Genomic DNA, 27,371 nt, shown 5'->3' on the forward strand with positions numbered 1-27,371 from the left:
AACTGTGATATAAGTTTAAATAAGAAAGAGTAAAATAACTAATTTTCTGTTGGTTGATGTCTGTAGTTAAGTAAGTTGCCAATGTACAGCACAATGCAGTTATCTTGTATACTTTTTGAGAAGTAGACTGTCAGGGGGCAATCGTGTTTTTTTTTTTTTTTTTAACATAGTCTGTAGGATGTAAAAATGTTTCCAAAAAAAGAGATGTTCAAGCAAATTTATAAAGTGCTGATATTTTTATGTCCGCCTATAAAAAATCTCCAATTCGGAGGCTCTCCGGCCAGTTTAAAGAGGTTGATAGGTATTTTATAAAATTGTTACTCTGACTCAAATAATAATAATATAACTAAAACTGAACGCTATTATCTTAAGTAAGAACATAGTTAGACTAACAGGTGATGAAAATAAAAAATACGTGTTTGGAAAGTAAAATATCGATTAAACATAATTCGTCATTTTAAATGTTTAAACTATTAAGAGATAGGCTGAGCTATTTAGCTTTTGACGAAAGAGAAATTAACGTAATCTATACTGTAATTATTAAATAAATACTGCTATAGCTGTTTCAATACTTCCCATACATCTAAAATATTTCCATCCTTCCAAAGTTGTAAATTCTCTTTGGTTAACTAGCATTTTTAAAATTGATTTTAAAAATTAAAATGATAATCTGAAGCTCAAATTTTGATACTGAATAAATATATGTACATAAACTTGTTCAAATCTATAACAATGTGTATCTATAAGTACAAAACACTTTTATCCTAACAAATTGCTGTGTTTGCTCAAACTTCATTTTTTACGATAATATTATCTTAGATATATAATCTTAAAATAAAGCAAGAAAACTAAAACAAAACAATGTATCTATTTGCATCCCTTTTGTAAATAATCGGTCCATCAGAGGTAAAATATTTGTGCCATATCGTGGATGGATAACATGTATTAGAGGAGGGGGAAAAATAAGCCTCGAATATTTCGCAACCACTTAGCTAAATGGGAAAACCACCACAGTATTGAAGCCATTACCGTACGCAGTTGGCGGTGTTGACATATTCTTAGGGGGTGTAGGTAAGCACAAAGATGCACAACGGGCGTATGGATGGGTATGACCGTCTTTTACTTATTATCTAGATGACTTCGTAGCGTGAGCAGTTTAATTCGATGCGGTTCTGAACTGAAGCGAAGAGATCGTTGATGATCTCGTATCCAGGACGTTTGAGTGTTTAAAATAAGTGAAACAGTTGTGCAAAATTGCACGTGTTGTTGATGATTTGAAATGACGGTTTCTTTCGTTAAGTTCAGTGCGATGGTGACAATTTTACAACTAGAAAATAGTTTTGGCAATGGGACATTAATTCTCAATCGAGAGAAGTGCAAAATAGAATTACTTTGCTGCAATACTTTATTTTGAAATTTATTTAATAGTGGTTGCGCAGATTTTGCTGATTACTTGAGTTAACCTCCTAACAAATAAAACTGCCTGGTCAGATAGGATCTTTAGCTCTTTAGTATCCATAATTTTGAAATTTACAAAAACCAAAGGATATGAAAATAAGGGGTAACACAGAAAATCTGTGTCCCAAGAAATTGGTTCAATAACTTATTAACCATTCCACCGATTTTCAAAATCGCAAAGAGGGCATGGATGCATTAAAAATCAATGGTGATCAGTCGTGATGCTTTTTACGTATATGAATGCGTGTGTATATCTATACATATATGTATGTACAAATATCTAGATATATACTCAAATATAAATGAACTATGCCAATTGTTTGAGAATAAAAAATTAAAAGACTGAATCACATACCAAAATAAAGATATGGGATGGAAACTGTATACGTGTGGGGGAAAAAACAGTCCTCAAAAGCAAACTATTGTTCATTTCAACATTTATTCTTTTTCGCTTTCTTTCTTTGGACATTAGAATGTTTCATTTTTTCTTCTATGATGCAAGTATATTTTTTATAACTCCAGAAGCAACCTGACAAGAGTTGTGCTTAGACATTGTAACCATTGTTACATGCATGTTCCATCAGTGCTCAACTATGTCTTGAGCAAATGATTATGGATTGCAAGCGCTTGGATGGAATAGTTCTGCTAACAAAGTTGCTTCGGCGGTGCATTGATCTTTTGACATTCTCTTGGGGCCGACTATTAAGACTCAACCTCTCTCCGAAGTTGAGAAGAATAATGCCAAGTGGCATACCAAGACATCTTGGCGAAATGTGATCTTCATTCCTGGCGCTCCCTGGGGTGGAAAACAATGAAACAGCATCACTTGTCAAAATATCACTTAACATGGCGGACTCGCCAAAAAATGTACGCCGATTCCATGCTTCGTCATCAGCTTGCTGAAGGCGATAACTGATCTATTCTTAGTGACTGAACCCCCGAAAGTAAATGTAAAATGGCAAGTTGTTAAAATGGTGCCGACGTAAACGTTTCGGAACCGTAATACCGCACGTATGATTCTTTTTTAAAAGATGCGCGGCCCGAAAAATGATGATGGTAAAAATAGCGACTCTGTGCTTCTGCATTGTCAATATGTCATGTCTGGAGGTGGAATTTGTCACCGTGAAAAATCTTTTTTTGAGGAAAATAAAGCATTTTCTTTCTGGAAGGTTCGGCTTCTTTTGAAGCCATCATCCCTCTTGAAACGCAAAATGTGATTTCATGGTAATGAGTCGTGTTTTCTTCAACTTCATGAAACGAATAAGCGTCTAGTGCAGCAAACATTAAAGAAAGCAGTATTCTTTTGATCTTCAAATACTTTTGTTGTAATCAACAGTAACTTGCAGTGTTGTTTCAAATACGAGTACCCATGTTTACAAATAGTGTGCTGAATTATTTCACACTGAAAAATGAGTATATATAACGCCGTTAATACTCAATTTCGAAATTATTACATATTCAAAAATGAGGACAAATACCTCGAAAATGAGCACATGTTGATTTGAGTATTTGAATGTTTCAAATTTGACTATCACATAGTCGGAGCCATTTTGACTCTGCGATATGTTCAAATTTTAGCACTCTTTCGTCATTTTTGAATTGTTGTTTTTAGAGTGTAGACATGATTTCAAGAAATTTCTGCGTATGGTATTGAAAGTGCAATGATACCACACTCTGGCATATTCTTCATAAGCATCATTAATTTATATTTAATATGTATCACATGTATTACTACGCATTTTTAGAAAAAAAAATCATTTGAAAATAACACTATTAGATAAGAATCAGTTGTGATTTTACCATGCACTTGAAGTAAGTTTCAAATAATTCCTTATAACCATCAAACCGTTATTGATGGAAAAAAAAAACACTTACTCGAAAAAGACAGCAATTTCAGAGTAGAAAATTAAAATTTCAGAAGACAGGACAATAAACATGAGTTGTTAATTTCCGGGATAACAAGTAAGAGCAGTCCTTTAACATTCAAGAAATTTATAATTTCTCATCAATTTCTGATACGTGTTATGAAGTGTGTACTTCTGTATTGTATTATCTTTTCTACATTTTTGACGAAAATGTTATCAAAAAAATAACTGTCGATATTTCTGCCACATGATAAGCGCTGATAGATTTTTTTTCTGGGAGGAGGTTGGCCATGCAGTTATTACATATTTATACTAGGATTGCAAATATGGCTTCAAACTAAGAGATGTGAAGGTAGTGTTCAAGCTCTAATCCCCGCGATGTGCCGTATGACATGTTTTTCTTTTTGTCTTCAATGATTTTTTTTTCCTCTGAACAAAAAATTATGAAGTATGGCATACTACTTGGAGATAAACCTGCAACAACGTCTACTTTTTAATTCTTATCAACAAAGATATGAGGGAAAGTCACTGCATAGAAGGATTAATGCTGGTATTACTAATTACAATATTACATAGATAGGAAATCATACTTATAATTAAGAGAAAACCAACACACTTAAATCTCCTTTAGAAATGTACTATTTTTTAATGGAATAAATTAATGCATATTTCGCAATAAATTCCTTAGTACTGCTTTTCTCGGTAACACAAGAAGCACTGAAGAACAGAAAATGAAAATTAGGCATCCGAAATTTTGAGAACGGAAATTAGAGCTAAGAATCTATTGCGACAAAACATAGCGAGTCAATGAAAACATATGTCGTCATGTTTTTTGCAAATATACCTGAGATTCCCAGCATAGAAATAACCCAAACTTTAAAAACCTCAGAAGAGGTGGGAACGTCGAATATTTCTGGAAATCGCATTGAAAACATATTCCAAGTTATCATTTTACATTTTGACACCCCCTATCTCCCCGGTGCCTTCAAAGATATCTTTGTCTTTCTCACCAGAAAAATAGAATGAACAAAGATGAGCCTGTGTAAGAATAACTCTTATCTTTCGTTTCCTCAGGGTTGTCAGTCCTCCTATGTCAGATCATCAACTGATAGCGATATATTGAAGTCGTGTTTTGCAAGTGGCACATTTTCTCCCAGTTGAATGTGTAAGAATATCCCGTGTATTTCTATTTCCTAACAGTCTATGATTTCCTCATGTCAGCAGCAATCGTAATTTTTCTTCAGTTTTTTCTACTGAACTATTTTAGGCAGCATTTTGAAAAGAAATATTTTCTTTGTTGCTGAAAAAGTTTGAAGAAAAGAAGATGCTAGGGATGTTATTTTTCCCGATAATGAAAGAACTTTCATTAAGATGCACTAACGCAGCCAGAGTTTTCTCCTGAGAGGTTGGACATAAGTCCTTACACGTATTATACGTAATAACATACTAGGATTGGCAATACTCCTTAAATTCTAGGTTCTAGGTGTGACCTCCCCCTGGTGCTAAATTGTATATAGAAGTAACAATTATGTTTGCTGCACAATTGTAAATAATAATAATAATAATAACAATAATAATAATAATAATTATTATTATTATTATTATCAGTGGCAACGATTCGGGGGGGGGGGGAACCACCCTCCAATTTTTGTAGTTCATTTATTAATTTATTTTATTTTTCAATTTAGGAACCAAAACTAGAAATTATAACAACAGTGGAAGTGTCATCATAGTTATTTGTTTTACTTTGTATATGTGTTTACGAAACATTATTTAGCACAAGCAGTAACTTTTAGTTTATGTATTCATCGTTTAGATATTAGTAAACCAATTGTTTTACAATTGATTAACAAGCCATAATTGCTTAATGGAATTATTACCAAGTGTTTGTGACATCTCAAAATACTTTGGTGTTCATAATGTAAGTTTAATTCATGTGTAAGTGTTTCTTCGGGGAAAGTTATTATGCACATAATTCATCAAAATCTTAAGAAAAACGTGATTAAATCTGTTAGATTTGTATCAATTAAGACTCATATTCTCAAAACCAGCCTTTGCAAAATTTTGTACCTTTTTTCCCCTCCTTTTTTTCTTTAATTTTTTGCTGCCGCTAAAATTCCTACAGTTGTCGGGTTTTTTTTTTTTTTTTCTGTGTCCCCCAACCCACTTTTCAGTCCCAATCGCCACCTCTGATTACTATTATTATTACACGAAGTCAGAAAAAAATACTCTGCTTTTATCTTGTTTAAACGTATGCATAGGTTTTTCTGTCATATAAACCGATATTAAGTTTTCCTTTATTTTCTGTTATTTGACTAGTAGGACATAAGTTCTCCTTGTAGCTGTTCGAGGTGCATTGTATGTAAAGCAGAAATTTCTATTAAAATTTATTATTTTCCATATTTTTTCATCAATCTTTTTACTTATTTTTTTTTGATCGCGGATCTTATTATTTAACTTTTTCTCTCTTAAATCGTGAAACTAAAAAAAAAAGTTATTTTGCAAAAAAAATTTTTTATATTTATCACCTTGCTTTAAGCTATTTTCTTAAAACTTTTAGGTGGAAAATTATTACTTCAAATCGTAAATCTATTTTAAACTTCATCTCCTTAAATACACTACATAGGTAAAATTTAATGTTTCCATAATTTCGTGAATTTTTAAAAATATTTTTAAAATTTTTTTTCTAAGCCTTAATTAATGAAAAAAATTTGCCAAACAGACACAAAACGTACAAACAACATGAACCAATAAATATTGTCTGTTTACCTGACTAAAAATACGATCAAACCTATCTCTTACGTTAACGTATAGGGTAGACCGGGGCACATTTAGGCGTTGGGCACGTTTACGCAGTGCCCTTTTTCCAAAACGAGTTATAACTGGAGAGCCAACAGTCATATCAGATTGATGCTGCTCCCTAGTCAATATTCTCACAAGTTTTTGAGTATCAGTCGAGCTTCGGTTTAGAATGCGGATAGAAAAATCTGTTTTCTACCAAGTTGAGTAAATTTTGTGTTGAACGTTCGGAAACTTATTGTGAGTAAATTATACACATTTAAGAACAAATAAATACATAAAAATTAGCAGAATTTTATCTTTTTCTGAGAATTGTATTTGTATGGACGGAAAAGTTATTAAATTTTCCTGCACGTTAAAAACAAATCCTAACTTACCGACGTGACACGTTTACGCATTTTCATTGGGGCACATTTACGCACGTTCTTACTCTGTCTTACTTCTAAACGGGCCTCGGAAGCTGTTTTTCGCTCTTTACTGTTTCCTATTCAGCCTGTAAACCATTTTCTTTATTTTAAAGATAGTAAGACATTAAGTTCAAAACACTTATAGAATCACGTTAGGTGTCAAAATAATGAAAAAGCTTATCGATAATACAAGTATTTTTCCCAGTAGGCCTTCCACATCGTGACATGTGTACTACCCCATTTGAAAAAATAGAACCAAAGCTTAAGAACCAGGAAAGAAAAACAAGGATGCTCAGAATCCTAACTGATACTCCAATTAAAGAAGCCCTCAGACAAGAGCAGTTAGAAGCGACAAAGAAAAAAAAAATGGGCAGAACAAAACAAAAAGGAGAAATTACTTTAAAATTTACAAGTTTCTATTGAAGCAGAAATGGAAGACATCAAAGAAAAAAAGTATGAAGCCAAAACCTGCGACAGGAAAAAAGTTAGTACACTCTAAAAAGGAAATTAATGAACGATTCTGTTCACGAAGTAGAAAATTGTGGTTGCATCTATTGTTTGAAAGTACAAAACCAATCAAAAAAAGGACAAGACAAGGTTCCATGTCTTAAATGTCGAAACGGAGTCCCATGACAAGTATGCGAAAAGAAATATTTTTTTTTTGTTAGTAAAATCTATCAGTGATGAAGAAGATGACTAAATAGTTTCTGTTTTTAATTAGCAATAAATCCTATGATTTTAAGGCTCTTTAATTAATTATTTGAGATTGTCTTATTTTTAAAGTGTTTTAAGAGAAATACAATATTTAAATTTGGTTAAATATCTATTTCACTTACTCCATGGTATCATTTGTAATACGCGTAAATGTGCCCCCACTCGATGCGTAAACTTGCCTTGTGTTCGGGGCAAGTCAACGCAGCCGACTTGGACTCAAAAAACATTTTTTTAACGGTTAAAAACACAAGCTGAGCAACAACTGAATGTACAAGTTTTGACTTCAGTAACTGCTTCATAAAACCACTATGTCTAAAATTTTCTAGGTTCTAACATAAAAATTAGAAAATTCACTGAAAAAAATCCTCGTAAATGTGCTGGTCTACTCTATTATTTTAATACATATTATCCAAGTGCTGAGCTTGATGACGCATGCAGTGTTGCTTTACAGGCTGCAATCGCCAACATCAGTTTTCTGTCAACCATATCTGGAAGACTAATGAGACCAAAAAATGAAGCGCGCCAGTTTCTTATAATTTATAAACCAAGATAACGCGCTATTTAAGATGCTTGCGGGAGCGTAAAAACTCGAGTCATTAAAGCAAAATTAGAGGTTCATAGCTTTGCCAACTGTTAAAGTAGTCGGACGAGCCAGGGCTCCAAGGAGCATGTGCAGTTTTTGGATGAATTTCTAATTAGATTTGAATGGATGTGAGTTTGCATCTAATTCTAATGCCTGATACTAAAATTCTGTATTTGAAACTTGCTGTGCTTTCTTCCGTCTTTAAACCATTTTAGACTTTGATATTGATTGTTTTCAAATTAAAATTTCTTAAAATTATATACAGAATGGTCCAAAAATAGGCGTAACCCGCTTTTATTTGCAACATTATGTCAGTTATGTTGAATATTTGTTTTACACAGTTACCTGTAAGGCTTAAAAGTCATAAATATCGGTAAGGGCACCATCCATATCGTAACACAGCTGAATTTTGTGCCAAGTTCTCGCAGATGTTTTGCCAAAAAACATCTGCGATAACATGGTGCAGAACTCAGTTTTTTTACAACGTGGATAGTGTTCTCCCCATGTTACGACTCTTAAGGTTTATAGGTAACTGTGTGTAACAAACTTTCTACCATAATCAACGTAATGTTAAAAATAAAAGGTGGTTTCGGCCAATTTCGGCCTTACAATCATTCTGTATACACAGACACGTATACATGATAGTATGCCTTCGGCCTACAATCGTTCTGTATACACAAAGCACTAAAGGTCAAGCTGTTCTTCTAGCTTCGCCCTTGGACTGACAACTTCTTTATTTTTGTCATCGTTTAGAAATTGAAGATTTGAGTGTCGTGACTACAACAAGGGCCGCCGAAAGCCACGGCGGGTCCCTTGTAAAAGTGGTTACCGCCCTGCCCCCCTATAAAACTTATAAAATTCGCTACTCCGGTTTGAAACCGAACCCTCTCAAGAGACCCTAGTTTCTGACTAGTCTGACTGGGCTTCTCGTCGGCCCGGACTACAACGATCTGCATTTGGATCTTGTATGCCATTATATCATCTGAATAGCTTTAAAAAAAGAGATATGGGGGGGGGGGGTGATAACAAATAAAACGCATCTTATTTGCATGAATTCAAATCAAATCTTGTGTTAGGGTCTTATAGCTATCAACTCTGATGTAAAAACTACGGCAGATAATAAATGATTGCTGAAATCTACTCTAATATAACAATTACGCCTGTTTGAAATTTATAATTAAACATAGATACATTGCAACTGTTTTTCAAAGCAAGCAAGATTTTTATTCCATCCCAACACCAACTAATTTCTTATAAATGCATACAAGTCGCCGGTGTTTGGAAATGCATACCCACAACATGCAACCATAGCGAAGCGGAATCATCTGAACAATCTTTCAATTAGGTTCAGAGGAAAAAAACATCACCAACTAAAAAGCAAGAAAAAATGAATACACATGTAATCAAGCACATCTGCTTCTGATGTCCCGTACCAGCTGACTTGATCCACCGATTTATACACACACAGCAATGCGCGAGATTTTGCTTGCACAATTCCGCTCTTTGTGTTCTCTCGGCGGCCTTAACAAGAACCCAGTCCATCCATAAGAAGGGATGTCGTGTCTGTAATTATGGCTGTAAGCCAAAGTCGCTTGGAAGAACGTCCCGAGTATCTGTTATGCGCTTAAAGATACAATCTTTCTCTGCCAAATTTAGATTGGCAATGTCTTCGGTCTCTGAGAAGCGTATGAACGTCTCCGTCTGGTAGGGAGCTGTCATAATTGGTTACGGCACAGTTGGAAATTAAGCTGTCGCTGTAAATTAACCGAGAAATTTAAAATTTCTTGTTAGAGTTGAGATACATTTTATCAAGTAGAATATGCCTCGTATTAAATCCCATGGAGATAAAAATGCTACTTTGAGAATGACTGACTTTTGAGGCAAGTTTTAGGTTTTGAATTTAGACTTAATTTGCATGGGACCTCATAGGAGCCTAATTCCTGTCCTTTGTTTTCAATGTCGTGTGATTTTTTACGTATTAGAGGAAATTCAGCGTCTTTACATATATAAATTTTGAAGGCAGTTGGACTTCGTTAAGAACTAAGCCCTGGTTCTAGGAAGAAGGGCGCGGACAATCGATTAATTGAATGGGTCTCTTGAGGAAGGGCATATGACAAAAATAATACCTTTTTAAGAAATTTGAAACTTTCGCGTTATTGTTACTATTCGAAATGATTGTGGAAGGAAGAAGAGCATATGTTGCACTTGATCTTCATTAATATTCTTCATTTGCGCGCTTTCTTTATTTAGTACTACCTGTAAAATATTTAATTTGTAACATGTGCCCTACTTCTAGGGACCTATTCACTTGTCATTCAAAAAATAATAGTTTTAATAATTCTCAACAGAAATTTTTTGATGGTTAGATGTTTGTCAAACTATCAATATGTTACAATAAAAAATAATCAAGTAATCAGACATTTATTTATTTATTTGTTTTGAAGTTGCAGCTGTTGAAAGTAATCAAAAACAGCAGCTTTAATCTGCCATAGCTAGCATTCATTTCACACGTTCATTATCTTCCTTTTTTCCGAGGGAACAAGTCTTTGGCTTTAATTTAGAGAAGTTTCGCTGGAAGCAATTCCGATTGTCCTCCAAACTTCCTTTCTAAATTTCTCACTAACGGATCCTGCTTTATTTTATATATGTAACTATTATATCTCTTCATACTTTTACATGAACATATCTCATATAATAGTCGAATTATTCAGCCGTTTGTCTGTAATAAGACTCAGCAGATTTTATGGTTTTGCAAACATATTTATGCTTTAAATTTTGTTTTCGATCATTTTAATCTCCTGTTGTGTAAAGAAAGAATTTCGTTTAATTCTGAGTCAAAATAAAAGCTAAAAGTTTTCAATTTCTGAACGATAATTTTATTTTTAATTAAGAATTTACAAGAAAATACTCGTGGGACGGAGGTTTAGGTTGGAGAAAAGCTGATAAATTTCAATTAGCACCATTAGAGTTCAAATTAGCCATTATTTTTATAAACATACGATTCTGAATATTCTTTTAACATATAGTATACGCCTTATTAAAAATAAAGTAAGTAATCTTTTACTATAATTAAATTGCACTTACAAATCACTCAAAAATTACTCAAAAATTTAAACTGTCCGTTGGGATTATTGGGCAAAACCGTACAAATTACGAAGCATAATTGCATAATTTAGGGAGAAAACCGGAACTTCATAGTAAAAAAAAAAACATTGTGACTGCAGATTCATTGTAACGGTTCTATCTTCAGTAATAGTTCTTATCCTGTAATAGTTCTACATAACTATTGAGATTTTACAAACCAACCCAGCTGCCAGTCAAAAACCATAAATTTTACGGAATTTTAACACAGGGGGAGGGGGGGTATCACACATTCCTCGTTATCATCTTCCAGTTTTCAATGATGCAAGCAATGCTTAAAATGTGTGCAAAGTTGAAACGATATCCAAAGAAAATAATTCACAATTCACCATTTTTTACTTAAAAAGAAAAGATTTGTTTGGAATTCAGCATGATCTAATGGTTTTCTTTTATAAAACTGGTTTAAATTTATGCAGATATTTTTGAAGCAGCTCTCTCTAAGAGTGAACAACTTTAACGTAAAGTGTTAACAATGGGACATAGCTAACTACTTTTGTGGTTCTTTCATTTAGGCAGCTACATTCCCAAACCATGTGTTTACTTTTCTTTGGCTTTATTTATGATGAAAGTAAAATAGCCAATCACAAATGCTTCAAACTCAGCTTGGAATTATATCAAAAATTCAAACACTTCAAGCCATTTTCACCATGGAGAACTTAGACTCAGCAAAAGTTATTCCTCCAGTCTCCAGTCACATAAGAATTCAAATCAATCAACAGTAGTACACTGAAGAACGACAGTTTGATGTTCCATGATCATTACTTAATGTCTGAAGAGATCTAAAAGAATAAATAACCATCTCGTTCGGCTTTGAATAATGATTTGTGTACTGTGAGCTGTGAGCTACTCACGAGATTTGTAAAAGGAAATCTAAGAACTACGGCAGAAGACATTTCGCTAAATGTCTTTGTTCAGTGAGAAATATTATTATCAACCTTAAATCATTAGAGACTCGAAGTTGAGGCATTTAGTTGTTGTCATCAATAGCCATATTACAAACGAAGGCTGCCTTGTAGGTATTGTGGTGAATGAAATCGTATATAAGTAATAATTGTAATTGTTAAAGTATTAATACATGTTAAAATTAGGTAAACATTACTGTATGTATTGAGAAAAAATGCTTTAAAAAACATTGCAACAGCAAAGTATCAAATTTAAAAAATACTGAGAATAAATTTCAATTCATTACATACGGCAAAACAAACAAATTCTGATTCATGACGCAAGCTGATAATTAGCGGAATATCATACTTTTTGAGCATTTTTATAGCAGATCACGATGAGCAATATTAGATTCGAAATTAAGTTAAAAAAATTATTGCAGATCCTCCTTCATACATATTAGATGAATATTTCAAAGGAGTAAAACCGTGTGCCCTGTAAGAATACAAACTAAGAAAACATATCCAGAAGGAATGAAACAATGCAACAGTTCGTAAACATTAAAACAACTAATTTTTTTAAAAATGATAACAGTAATGAGAAACGAACAGCAGTTGTTTTCTTCCTCTGTTTAAGTACTTTTGGAGGCATTATTTTTGAGAAAAAAATGTGGGGTCAATTTTTGTTTGAAAAACAAAAAGTTTCTGTAAGAAATGAATGAATACTTTTGTGCAGAGAAGTAAAAGGAAATAACCTACGTTTTTTATCGCACAAAATTATAGATTACTGTTGACACGCGTTGCGAGGTTTCATGGAACCCCATTTTCAATTAAAAGTAGCGAGCTTTTAGATGTAAAGATATCGGGTAAAAGCAGTACTCTGTAAGAAGTTTCTATGCTTATTATTGATACTTTCAACAACAACGAAAATAATAATAATTATTATTTTTATTATCATAACAATCATTTAAAGGTCGTTTATTATCATCACATCCGCTGTGATGTCTTTGTCATAATCACAACTATTGTCGACTCAATTTTCTCTATATGGTACTGATTTGCTGCTTTTAACTTTCGAACTATTTTTAGGGATATTTCTTAATTCAACGAACTGCCTTCAATGTGAACAGTTTTCATGACATTTAATGGGTGTAGACTACCACTTCAAGATCAAATTTTTCAACTTAAATAATCTCATTCAAATGATCAACGCTATTTCAAACGCTTGATTGTTAATAACGTCATCCAATGAAATGCCCTGGTTTTGTTTTCATAGTTGTGTAAGAATATTAGGAGCCCTTCGGAAGCTTAGAGAAAATCTCTTTTCTCCTGTAATCAACATTTTAATATTAATCGAGCTTTTAAATTGTTTTATTCCTTCTTTTTCTCTACGTGAGTTTGTTTTCTGATTTGCACCTTCACCTATTTTTGCGGAAACGCATGCAACACTAAAAACAGCTTTTATTTTTTCAAGCAGAAAAAAGGAATTAATTGGTTTTTTGCTTCAGTAGTCTGGAGTAAACGGTATCTCTAGAAATATGGAGTGATCCAAGAAAATTTCAAAAACTGAAGACAAAGACAGTTTTTACAACAACGTTGGCAAAATAACAACGACGCAACAAATGCCGCGTAAGAAGGAAGCAGAAAAATATAAACGCGAATTTTTTTCAACTTTACAGTAGAAGAAATATATCAGGAAAATTAATCAATCGTTAGTTCATTCAAATGCTGAATGATTTAGGCCCTAATTTCCTTTAGACTTGTAATTCGAAAATGAAACAACAATAAAAATATTAGTAATAATGTTACATAATAACAACAATAATAATAATAATAATAATAATAAAGATGACAAAAACAACAATAACAATAAAATAATAATAAATGCATACAATACTAATAATTACAATAATAATAATAATAATATATACAATACTAAAAATACCAATAATCATAATAATAATATATACAATACTAAAAATACCAATAATCATAATAATAATAAATTCAATAATACTGATAATAATCATAATAACAATAAATACAACAACAACAATAAAAATAGTACTAATAATAATCATCATAATATCGATAATAATAATAATAGTAACTATATTAATGTATACGATACTAACTATAACAATATATACAATACTAATAAATATCAATAATCAGAATAGTAATAAATTCTATTCTTCTCATAGTAGTTACAATAACAATAAATACAAAAACAACAACAACAACAACAATAATAATAATAATAATAGCAACAATAACAACTATAATAATAATAATAATAATAATAATAATAATAATAACAGCAACAACAATAATACTAACCACAATAATAATAATAATAATAATAATAATAATAATAATAATAATAATAATAATAACAGCAACAACAATAATAATAACCACAAAAATAATAATAATAATAATTATAATAATTTTCAAAAGCATAAGTTTCGGAAAAGTGCGATTAGTAAGACGGTCATTTTTTAGTAACTTAAAAAAAAACTAGAATTCCTTAAAGTGATAAAGCAAAAATTGCATGAAAATTGTTTTGAAAACTCTCATCTGATGCAGTAACTTCTGCAGAAAAGCATTATTGCTATATTCCGGCCATCAACTTTTTGACTGGACATAACCTAAATTTAGAAATCTCGTGACATAAAAAAAGGAAAAAAAATCCTTCGAAACATTTCATTCATGGCTAGGTGGCGCTGCATGAGTTTTTATTCGCACAGCATTTGTGACTAAAATCGAAAACGCAAATAAATACACAAATGATCGGTGCAAAAAGTCGTTCCTTTTTTTGCGATCTCCCTACCAACGCTGACTTGATACATCCCGAGCTTCTTGCCATGCAACATTAAACAGGCAAAATCCAAACCCATAAAGCATTATAGCTTGAAAATGCATTCTAATACTGTTAGAAAAGCGATTTCCTTTTTCAGCGACCATTTAGGAAAAGTAACTTTTTTATGCGGAATATATGCGCGCTTTTTTAAAGTCGTTTGCTTAAAGATGCATTCGGATTTCTATTTAAGTTCTCAGCCGCTTCGTTGTAACTGTAACCTATAATCATTTGCCCAGAAGCGATACACATCATATTATAATACCAAAATCGCCGCTGTAATGTGCATAGCGAATAACGAATTTATAAATAAATAATATCCGTTTTCAGAGTTTTTTTTTCCCTCCATCCGCTTTTGAAGAAAAAAATAAACAAAATATCAAATAAACGTAATTCGTTTAAAGATCAGGTAATTTTATTATTTGGCAAAATGTTTATGGGCAATTAAATTAAACGTTTTTTATTAAGTGCTCATTACTTATTTAAGCAGACTGAAAAACCTGTACAAAGTGGTTTAAAAGAAGTTTTCTGCAGTTTTTTCAGAAAAAAAGGAAGCAAGCTTAAAAAGATCAAAGTGCCTACTTAATAATTTCCTATTCGTAGAAACGTCGAGCTTTTATTTGAAGCAAAAACTGAAAGCGGTTTTTAACGTTTTATAAAAACATGATTATTCAGATCGAGTAAAAAATTGTGCCAATTATTTAGTAACATTTTTTACTAAATCCTTTGATGTATGTTTTTTTTTCTTTTTACAAGCATGTTTTTTAATCGTATTAAAGTGAAAAGCAATTCAGAAAATATCATGAAGAAATTAGCTTTTCAATGACGTACTTTTTATTACTGTAAGTTTAAGCAAATGTTTAGAAAAATTGCTTTTTATAATTAAGATCTACAGGAAACTCATTAGTATTTCTTTTTTTTTTTGTACTTATCGACATTCACTCATAATAGATATCAGAATTAAAAAATCGTATTTTAAATGAAAAGTCACGGGATGCGTTAGAAAGTAGACGTTGCGTAAAAATTGTTTTGAAAAATATTAAGTTTTTCGTAGTGCTTCACTGCTTTTAGATTTTTCAAAAAATTGCTTTCAAGTTTCGGATCACATGCTTTGATGTTAATTACAAATTGAAATTAAGTTTTTTTTTTTTTTTTTTTGCAGTCATATATTTTTTCCTCACCGTCTTACTTCGGACACATGAATTTCAGTTAAGCATAAATTAAAAACTCTGCTCTCCTTGAAATAACATTTTTCTTTAAATACATTTGAGTTCAGTTAATGGAAATCATGGAAATATTTTGCGATTGAGAGTCTTTTCTGCTACTTTGATTAAAAATAAGAAACTAGAAAACTATACGTAAAGTACATTCGAATATTCCCAAATATTGTGAAATATCTATACACGGAACTTTTGCATAGCAAATTTTCTATGCGAAGAAAGTGTTGAAGAAATTTCAAAATGCATTTTTCTAATATAGTGCAAAATATGGTCTATATACAAGAATTCCTAAGATATATTTATTATTTCCAGTTGTCTCTAGTTTTTACCTCTTACTTTCTCTCACTTCCTTACTCTCTCTTCCTCTCTCTTTCTTTATCTCTCTCTCTTTCTTACTCTCTCTTTCTTTATTTCTCTCTCTCTTTCTTTATTTCTCTCTCTCTTTCTTACTCTCTCTTTCTTTATTTCTCTCTCCTCTTTCTCTCTCTGTCTTTCTCTCTCTCTCTCTCTCATTACTTCCCTTTCTCTATCTTTCTATATACCCATCTCCTTTTGAAATCATGTAATGAATTGTTTACATTGAGGAGAAAAAAAAGCATAAGTATTGCTAAGAAAGCGATTAAATTCGCTAAATCATAATACATAATTTTTCTAGTTATTTAAGACGGGCGAGAAGGTATTTGGATAATAAATCAAAGTTTTTTATATTTCAAATGAGCATGTCGTCACTTTGTGAATATCATTCGTTATGTGAAACTTTGCTCGTTAAATGATTTACTTATTCTTTCATTGTTATAATAATAATAATAATAATAATAATAATAATAATAATAATAATAATAATAATAATAATAATAATAATAATAATAATAATTATTATTATTATTATTATTACCTTTATTGTCATTATTATTGCTATTGTTATTATCATTTATTTACTTTTCCTTTTTCTGTGTGAATTATTTGTTACACGAGGTGCTCTGTAACTCTGTAAGACAGGTTTGTCTACACTTTTAGTCTCCACTTACCACAAATACTCAATTGGGTTAACATACTGAACATTATTATTATCAATGTATTAACTTAGAAATTTTACTGCATCGTGTTGCTAAAAGTAAACGTGGGAAAAAATTTAATTTTATTAATTGCTTTTATCTTTAAACTTGATTTTTTTTCCTTTCATTCTTGTTCCAACCAATTTCCTAGTTTGTATATAGTATATAACTTTTTTTTTGAACTTTTTATAACAAAGGAAGAAAAAAAAGTTAATCCTTCAACGTGATTAAAAAGTCGACCAAAACGCAGTGTGCGGTTAATACGAGCATCAATAGCTTCTTCTTAATCCTGGGATCCAGGCTCTGGCAGCATCCAAAACGCTCGTCTGCTCTGAAGTGTTTCGACAGGCGAGAAATTGCTCCCCCTGAAAATCCTGATCCGCAGCCCTGATAGCTTTCACGACTAATCCGCGTGTCCGCAAACCTTTCCCACTTGCTCTATTTTTTATACACCCATATCATTCTGGTCACTTTTCATCTGAGAGTGGCCCGGTGTGGGAAGGTTTCAGCTTTTTATGGAGAACTTCTGGATGACTGAATCGTTTTTCTGCTTGGTTAAAGGAATCCTTTCACTTATTGTTCACAGTTTTGTGTTGATTCTCAGATCTTCCGCTTTGACGCCACGGAAGATTCATCCTTACAAACTTGGGCGTCTGTTCGTAAAAATTTCACACTTTGCGTGTCGCTTCCTATTAGGTTCAAAATGCCGAAATAGATCTTTCGTTCCTATGTAGAAGTCTATCAAAGCTTCAATCATAATGCTGTTTCATTTCAACATTGTTGGTCCATTGTGTCAATGCTGTACCATAATGAAGATTTTGTCTTGCTATAAATATAATTCCTGGTGGAATTATATGTGATACTCTTTTTTCGAAACATCAACTGCATTGCAACTGAAATTGGATTAGAACTTGCAGACATTATACCAAATCGAAACATCTCTCTTTTATATCATTAAAAGATTCAGTTTTATGAACGCGAGAATAAATTAACTGAAAACGGCCTAAGATTTTGGAGATACGTATCTAGTTCAACTAATATTTTTTCTCAACCTTGAAAGGTTTGCGTTTTGCCTTGAAATAGTTGTTTAAACCGAAGAAAAAGATTATTTGATATAATTTGACGTCAAAGCTTTGTGAAAACCGTATGTTTAAAAGTGTAACCTTAAATTTTTGTTTTTGCTCTAAGATTTGGCCTTATCCTATAACTTTTACAATTTTTTAGCTAGCTTTCAACCACTCTAGGTAAAACTACATCTCTGGTTCAAATGAGATCATACTTTTCTTTCAAGTTTCACTATGGAGATTATTTCAATTTCATAGGCTAGCAAAATATTTTTTTTTCATAAAAAAAAAACACTTGTACGTTATGATTTTAGGCGAAAGCATGCAATATATTTTAGGATCAAGTTTCAATAACGCATGACAGACATGTTTCGATGAAATCATCGTTATTGAAATCTGGTTAGGTTCTGATTAGTCGTTAAAATGTGTATCACCTTGTGCTAATGTGTGTCATGTTGTTCTACGCCTTTCGTAATCATTAATATTGAGCATTTTTATTGAAATCTCCATTAAAATAATTTTATCTTATGCCACATTGATTTAATAAAGCTTTAAAAATACACTGCTTCATGTTTTGTCAATGTAATTAAAATGTTTTGCATTAAAATTTTGAGACCTTACAAAAAGTATCTTGTCGGGGAGAGTTAACATCTCACAAATGATTCAATAAATAATCCCAAACATTTGACTCTAAAATTGTATTTTTCTTTCAGTGAACGAAGGAAGAGACCTAAATGGAGACCTTCACGACGAGGAATCCAAAAGGCAAAGAGCACATTACAATGGAGACCAAATTTATGCAACGGTGAGGTTTATTATTATTTTTTTTCTTTTTGCTTTAATTCGAGCTGACTCTCTTATATTGTTTGGTTAGTAATGTCATTCTTGTGAGAATTTCGAAATGCATGGACAATTTATTTTGGAGTTCTCATTGGGGGTTTAAAAATATTCTAATGGAGCTCCCTTTTCTTTTATTCAGGACTTAATTTTCATGGGAGCTCACAGGAGCTGCGTTCCTCCACTTCTTTTCAAATTTAATCAAATTTTTATATTTTTGACTGATTGATTTGAATTCAGACTGTTTACGTACGAAAATGAGAACTGAAAACTATATGACCCTGGCACATCTTTTGTCAGAAATTAAGCCCTGCTTTCAAAAGTTCCATGAAGGCTAAAAACACAATTACATCATTGAAACACGAGTTAAACAATTTGTTTTCGAACGTTTTTAGAAAAGAAATATAGCTTGATTTCAGTTTGTTCAGACTATTTTTAAGAACTATTTTTCCGATCATTATATAATAACTTGTGAGAATTCATGAATTCAAGAATACAAAATGTCAAAATCTTGCTTAAATGCTGAAAAACATCATGGTTATTTTGTTTTCGGAGTGTGTGTGTGCGCGCGTGTGCGTGTGAAGCACTAAAAACATGTTTGAAATTATTTATTCGTTGGCATTTTGTTACAGAAACAGAAAAAAAAATTAAAAGTGTTTAAGCCAGAGCTGTGCAATTCCACGGGCTACTAACTGACATTTTTGGAGCAAAACAGTAAATATTTTGCAGCATTTAAACGTGGTAAATTATATGTCGTGCAAGCGATATTTTCCTCTGAATTTTTGTGATTTTAAGCTGGATTTAATGGCATAATTGAATTCCCGAAATACATTTTGAATATTAAAAAAAAAAAAACGTTAAAAGCATGGTAACTGACTGACATGCTACGTTTTAAATATTCAGTCAGCTACCATGTTTAAAACAGATTTTTAACAATCATCCAAATTGTATTTCGGGAATTCAGCTGTGCCATTAAATCTATTTTTCGTGGAATTGCCCAGAAAACAACGTCGTTTCTCTTTTTCTGTATTGCAGCAGATGTGGCCGAAATGGCCTAAAGATGACCTTAAAGCTGGAGCCATGGTGCCGGACCTAACGGCTGCGGCCGTGGCCGGTGGTGCCCCGTACACTCTCCAGCAGTTTCCTACGACTCCCGAACAAGCCTTCACGCCAGTAGTCACAACCACATCTTCCAACGAACAACTCAAAAACGACATCTCACATTACGACGCCGCCATGTCAGCAATGACTTCCCAAGTACAGTCTTCAGCTGTCTATTCCCCACCTTTAGGTAAGCAGATTTTATTCCCCGTATTTTTTTTTTTTTTAATCATAAAGTCTTGTACATGACAAGTGGAAATTAGATTCAACACTTCAATACAACTTGAATTATAGGGGAGAGTGGGGATACTAAGGGCTCGAGTAAGATATCAGGGGCCTTAGACCAAACACATCTTTTGTAGCCCCATTGTAGTCAAATCTCACAATTTTAGCCATTCGCTAAAACAGTTCCCTTAAAAGGGGATGTCTTAAACCACGGCTTAGTTTGCCTATTCGGTTAATCAAGTCCTGAGAATACTTGATGCTTGAGGAAACTACAGTTGCCTCAAACCGCAAAACTAAAAAATACACAATTTTAATGATACTAACATTGAAATTGTGTGTTACCGAGCAGGCATGGTAGGTTTACATCCGACATTACAGACGATAAAATTCCCACATGCTTTTAAGATTAGGTGTGATTGTCAGTTTCATTGGTATGATAAGTTTTTGGGATTCAGGATCAAAACGGTTGCTGGCTTTCTTGAAGAAACTAAGCAGTACATACATTGTTTTTATGATATGGTTCAGAAGATTCGAAATGGTATCACAAGTGTGAGAAGTACCAATTTGTGGCTTCTGTCTCCAGTCTCCCTTTCTACTTGTCATTCGTTGCTCGTTTGGAAAGAAGGAGTTATACCTTGTATTTGCTGAATCTGAAGAAAAGTCGTTGTATTTATATATATATGTGTTACATTAGCCGTCTTGATCAATCGCATTGAAGCCAGGTTGTGATCTTTTGCGCGTGAGTTTCAATCGTCGCATCACATGATGCTTTTTTCCTTTTTCTGAATGACTTCACTTAAGACCTGTTTCATGCAGCATTTTCTTCACAGCTGTTTACACCAATAAAGTTAGTAATAGGGATCCACAGTCTTGTTTTTTTTTTTGCTGCTGCAAATTGAAATGGAAGCAAATAAAATTGCAATTGCACATGGTGGAAATTTTAGTTAAAATTCCTTGGAGACAACCTAATTGAGAATAAGTGGTAATTTTGTAAATTATGCGAATGCATAGAAAAAAAACCACACTCGGAAATCTATAGGAAACACTAATACAAAACAAATGATGTAAATAATATGAGAAGTATGTCAACAAATGAAATCGAAGGCAATACATTGTGGTACTTTTCTTTGTGGCAAATAATATCAACCATCAATAAGTTCAACAATCAATTGAATAGCATAATTGTTTTTAAGGCTTTTTGTTACAAACTGGCAACTAGTAGCGGCGATTCGGGGGGGGGGGATAAACGCCCCCCTCACTTTTTATGGTTCATTTGTGTATTTTATTTTCCAATAAAAAAAAACTAGAAATTATAAAAACAAAAGTAAAAATGTCAAAATTTTCAAATCATAATTATTTGTTTCACTTTGCATATCTGTCTACGAAACATTACTTAGCACAAGCAGTAACTTTTAGTTTATGTATTCATCGTTTAGACATTAGTAAATCACTTGTTTTAATTAAGCAAGCCATACTTGCTCAATGAACTTATTACCAGGTGTTTGTGATACCTCAAAATACTTTGGGGTATAACTCTAATTAATGTCTAAGTGTTTCTTCGGGGGAAGTTCTTGTACTGTCTATCCACGGATTGTATGGAAAGGCAAACATCCGGTTTACACGCGGAAATGGACCAATCTATTAGTTTTCAGGGATGTCAGATTTTACAGTTGTATGTTAGCCTCTAAATTAAGCAAAGTCTCATTCAAATGAGCGGAATGCGCGCATAAAATTTTTATTTTTCTCCTCATTCAGATGGAATCGCCTTAACTGGATGTTTGCCAATTCCATACAATCCGTAGTCAAACAGTATACATAATTCATTAAAGTCTTAAAAAAAGCGTGAGTTAAGCTGTTAGATTTACATCAATTACCACTCATGTGCTCTCAAAACCAACCTTAGCCAAATTTTGTATTTTTTTTCTTCTTTCATTTATTTTATTTATTTATTTATTTATTTTTTTTTGCTGCCGTCATCGTTTTTTCGCCCCCCCCCCCTTTTTTAGCCCCAATCGCCGCCTCTACTGGCAACATACATGAAATGAAAAATCTGCATAAAACCGGTGGCGTCATCGATCAAGTTTTAACCCACTATAGTTCCTAACTCACTTTAATGTACCTTCTCGTATTGTTTTTCAGGCATATGTATATGTTTTAATTTGTTGAAACAAAAAGAAAAGATGTAGAATGTATTTGAACCCTCAGCATACAATCGAATTTTCGTTTCAACGATTTTGTTCGCTTATTAATGGTATTAAAAACAAAACACATCTTGCAGTGAAAACATATTCACTCGTCAAAACTAGATGAATAAAGTTCTTTTATTCTGAAGTCAATGTTCAATTCCTACGGCCCGATGTAATGCATTCAGTTATAAAAATAAGTATTCAGTTTTTCGGGAGTAGGGGGCCGGAGAAGCGAAGGAGAAAAAAACAACAACATTATTTTCACAAAAAAGACACAAAAACTTGATCGTGAAAGTATTCGAAATTTCGAAAACTTTCTCGGTCGGAGTTGGGGAAAAAAACACAGGAAATACCCGAAAGGAAAAAGTGATAGGCCAAAAGAACAATGAGTGTGGGAAGTTGGATAAGCTGGTTCTGAAAAAAGAGACATTTGCGCGCGGTCCTGGACGCAAATCCCAGACTATGGTCTCACACCGCATTCGTCATGCTACGGAGCCCCAATTTCCTACTTGGCTGAATATCTTTGTTTGGCGAGAGTTTGGCTCACCCCCTTGTAAAAAAAAATATTAGCAACGGATCGGAGCATTTTCTATCAATTTGGCACTTTTTATTTTACATTTAGAGTCCGAGTGAACAGATTTATTTTGTAGCAAAATTGATTTGTATTTCAAATATTTTATTCCGCTTGTTAAACATTCCGTTTCTTATTTCACTGTGAAATAGTGAAACATGTAATGAAATTTTTTACTGGGAAAACAAGGTTCGTAAGTGGTAGAAATCAATTTTATGAAAATTTAATTACAAATTTTACTGCCTATTTAACGTTACTTAGCTTCAGCGTCAAATAATCGAATGTCAGTTTTAAATATTAAATGCCTGCACGGTCGACTCGCTGTCTGAATCTGTCGAGTCAGTGTTTTAATTCTCAATGTTCAAATCCAAGCCTTGTATAGAGAGCTTTTCTCGACTTCCTGCAAACCATTTGCAGATGCTGTAAATTTGGGGGTACATGAGAAAATGCAGAAAGAATTTTTATTTTGCTGTCAATATTCTTCTTATAATATGAGCTAGCAATGAGAGTTCTATAAAATGGGTCGTTAAATTCCTTTTAAAGTAAATTTGATTTTTTAAATATTTTTTTAGAAATTCATAGCACATTAACTTGGCAACTAGAGCGTATAAAATACATTTATTAAGAGTAAAATTTTAAATTATTTTTGTACTTTCGATTTCTGAAGGCTTGAAACTATCGAGTGAAATCAGCATCCTTTATCATTTTCAAAAACAAATTTAAATTTTGTTAATCTATAACGTTTTGGCTTTTGAAATTAATTTTATTCAAAGGTATTTTTGATTTTTAAATTTAAAAATGTTCAAAAATGACATCATGCTAGGTTCAAACACTAGGTAAGCTGTCATTAGAAAGGTTTTCTAAATCATGTTGTACAGCACAGCATAATTAGTAAAAGTCGAGAAATCAGAAAATACAACATGGTTGATAAAAGTTTTTCTAAATCTACCAGGGATACTAGTGCCAACCAGAACCGAATTTAGCTCCATGCGACCCGTAAGCAGATTTGAAATCTGCCGCCCCCTCCCCATAAGAGAAGCAAAAACTCAAAAACAGGCCAAGACGTTTCACATTCATGGGCGTACCAATAGGAAGTCACTGCGTGAGCTTCCAAAAACATTCCTTATTCGGCAAAATTTGCTGTCAATTCGGAAAATTTGGAGAAAATATTGCAACTTATTATTTTTTCTTTTTAAAAATTTTTAAAATTGTTTTTTAAAGATGCCCAACGTTCCTTCTCCGATGTTATGTACGTCTGTATGATATGCGCGTAAACTCGCGTTTCATCATTCGGTAAAACTAGAATTTTCTCCCTCCCAAGAATTTTAGTTCGATCCGTATCTGTTTATATTTACGTTGATCAATTACTATGATTGAAAAACATTTGATTTTCAGAAAATATGTAAAAGTAATTATTATTATTATTAGATTTCAAGAAAAAAATTTCTATGAGAAAAATGAAAGAATGCTAAAATTATACATTCAAGAATAAAACAATCAATTAAAAAATGTGTTACTCAAGCAAAATTTGCCGCCGCTGAAAATTTTGCCGCCCTAATTGGGCCCTGGTGCCATCTATTACCTAAAAACAGATGAGAGTTTTCTTTGCAATTTGTGCAAGTTATCTTCAAATGTTCAATTGTGGCACTTAACCCATTTGCTTCTAGGTGCTTCAAGTTGTCAAGAGCTTCCTAATAATTTGTGCTTCACTTGTACTGATTTTTAAATTTATTTACACTCTTGTTCTTCATATTCAATGTTTTGTTTGATATAACTTTATTGCTAGAAGTCAATGATCATTTAAGTAGTGAGAAAAAAAAGAATGTAAGTGCCAAAATTAAAAATGTGCAGATAATAACTAGTGTTAATGGTGGGATCTATTCTGTTTCGGGGAAAGAGATACCACTAGTAACCCTGGTAGGTGCTGATGTCCAGCGCCGTTTCCAAGGGGAGGGTTTTAGGGATTAAACCCCTCCCTTGGAGAAAAAATAAGCAAAATGAAGAAAATGTATATTTGACTTAAATTTACTTCAATGAGAAAGTTTGCGTTCAGCGTCTTTATTTTATTTTAATTTTCTCTCTGAAGTTTTTTGCGATTTACAACTGCTAAAGCCTTACAAGCTGATGTAATATTTCGGAAAAAGTATGGCGGACGAACCACTGAATGATCTACCAATGCAAAGAAAGAATATTGCTTATTGTAAGGAGCTTATGGTGAATTTGGCATATGTTACATCTATGAAGATGCATTAGTGATTGTGCTTGGCTATGTAATTTGCATCTGCAAAGAGCTCTTTCTTGTTTAGTTTATTAAGCATTATTTCAGAACATAACAACCTGATATACATTCTACATTATAAGAGAATTTGTGAAGAGTTTTTAATACTCATTGCAATATACTACATAGTAAACAGATTTAATTAAAAAGAAGCAAGCAAAGTTTGATTAAAGCGAATCTGTGAAACGAAGGAATACTTTGGTACTTGTACAGCTGGAGGTATCCTTCAAGAATACAGCAGTCCTTACATGTGAATAAACGCCATACTGGGATCGGCAATTTGTCGTAAAACTAAAAGCTGTAAGGGGGTTGAATTCTCCCCCCTCCCTACTGGTAAGATTAAAACCCCTCCCTTTATGAAAATCTGGACACGGGCCTGTGCTGTACATCATGATTTCGAAATACTTTTCAATGAAAGCCTTCCTAAGGTCTGAACAATGATCACGTTTTACTCAAAACTTTAACAATTAATTGAATCTTTTTGCTTCTCATTGCCTCAGTTGTAGATTGCGCAAGGAATAATGTATATAAATACTAACCTGCACTAAAAATTGTCAGCTATGTATTTTCCGAAGCACATATCAAAATTTTGCTCCTTGATCGCTTGCGTTTTCGTCGAAATATAAATATACATGGAAAAAAAAATACTTGACTGTTACTTGTCTTGTCACAAAAACTCTTCCTGACATTCATATGTCACGAAAACGCTTTCCTCATTGTGCCAGAAAGAAATATCTTTGTCAGATAGTATCAAACCTTATCTTGAGTGTAATTTCTTTTACCATTCCAACCAAATGCAAAAACCCCGGAACACCATCTCCCAAAAGTTCAACCGCTGAAAGGTCCCAAAAGCCAACAGGAGGCGACGTAACCAACCATCAAATTCGAACAAGGAGCGCGTCAATGGATCAGTCGCTCCGACGACTCAATCTTGGCTCGGCATCTTTTTCAGAGGACCCCCCATGGGGCCCCCACAACGATGACAGATGTTTGCACGCCCGATAAAGATACCAAATCTCACAGATCGCTTGGTTTTCGGACGATAAATAAATGAAAACTCCTTCCTTGCCGGTTGAGTTGCATTGGCACATTGTTGCTCTTCTGTTAAAGTTGAAGTAGATGTGATATCGTTAGGGTGCATATTTTTCACTTTCAAAATTGGCTTATCCCCAAAGCACGGTTGCCTGTTCCTATTTACATATTTTTTTATTTCAGTCCTTTTATTTTTCTTGCATTAAATATAAGAAGAAAATGTTCAGAAACGTTTTCATACGTATATTCCATATGATGATGATGCCTTGTTGGTTCAACGATATTAGGAGGCACAAAGTATCATTTTTTTTCCCGTTAACATGATTCACAAATTTCAAATTTTTGTCTCACTAATTTTTTATAAAAATATTTGTTAAATAAATAATAAGAGAAACTTATTCTCTACTTGTTGCGATGACTACGGCCTTATTATCAAAATGCTTATTGATGCTATTGTATCAAAATATGTAAATCAATTTTGAAGTGTTTTTCAGTTCAATTTTCAATTTCGAAAGCACTTATCGGGCCGCTGAAAATATCTTACTCAAAGAACTAGCCAATAAGTGAAACGTTATGTATTAAACTGAGAGTATAATTTGTTTATTCGTACAAATATCTTGCGTAGTTTTCCAGTCAATCCTGTTTTTGGAAACAAGATAGGGAGAAAGAGTTTTAGACCCGAAAGTTTATTTCCTCTACAAGAAAATGGGGCTTTTCGAAGTGTACAATTGACCAAATGAAGTGTTTTTAACAATTTCACAATAAAAGTTTTTTTTTTCGGGTAGGGGGGGAGGCATAAATGAGCTTGGCAAAGTTATGAACATTTCCATATTTCCTAATTTATAATCTTATAAATCGTAATTAAACTGTTTTAAACTGATAACTTGGAAAGAAATCAGAACAAGAAAAGTCTATCTGATACCTTATATATAATATCTGATACCTTAAAAATAAATAAATAAATAAATAAATTTAAAGTAGGCTTTTTCTATGATAAAAAAAATCTTAACATGCTAAAAGTGCCCTAATATCTGAAAACAATAGTTTATGTATCATTGCAAAAAATACCATGATAAAAGCTAAAACATAATAAC

General features: G+C 32.6%; 1 protein-coding gene across 1 annotated transcript in view; it reads left to right on the top strand.

The window, feature by feature from the left end:
• The window catches only part of LOC129217024 (paired box protein Pax-8-like), a 182,887-nt gene that overhangs the window by 131,206 nt on the left and 24,310 nt on the right, over positions 1-27,371 (top strand). Inside the window, exons 6-7 of the mRNA XM_054851258.1 lie at positions 18,761-18,852; positions 19,920-20,175. Of these exons, the coding sequence (XP_054707233.1) occupies positions 18,761-18,852; positions 19,920-20,175 (348 nt within the window). The remainder of the gene's footprint in view (positions 1-18,760; positions 18,853-19,919; positions 20,176-27,371) is intronic.

This window comes from Uloborus diversus, chromosome 2 (assembly GCF_026930045.1).
Source record: "Uloborus diversus isolate 005 chromosome 2, Udiv.v.3.1, whole genome shotgun sequence".
NCBI classification, from domain to species: domain Eukaryota; kingdom Metazoa; phylum Arthropoda; class Arachnida; order Araneae; family Uloboridae; genus Uloborus; species Uloborus diversus.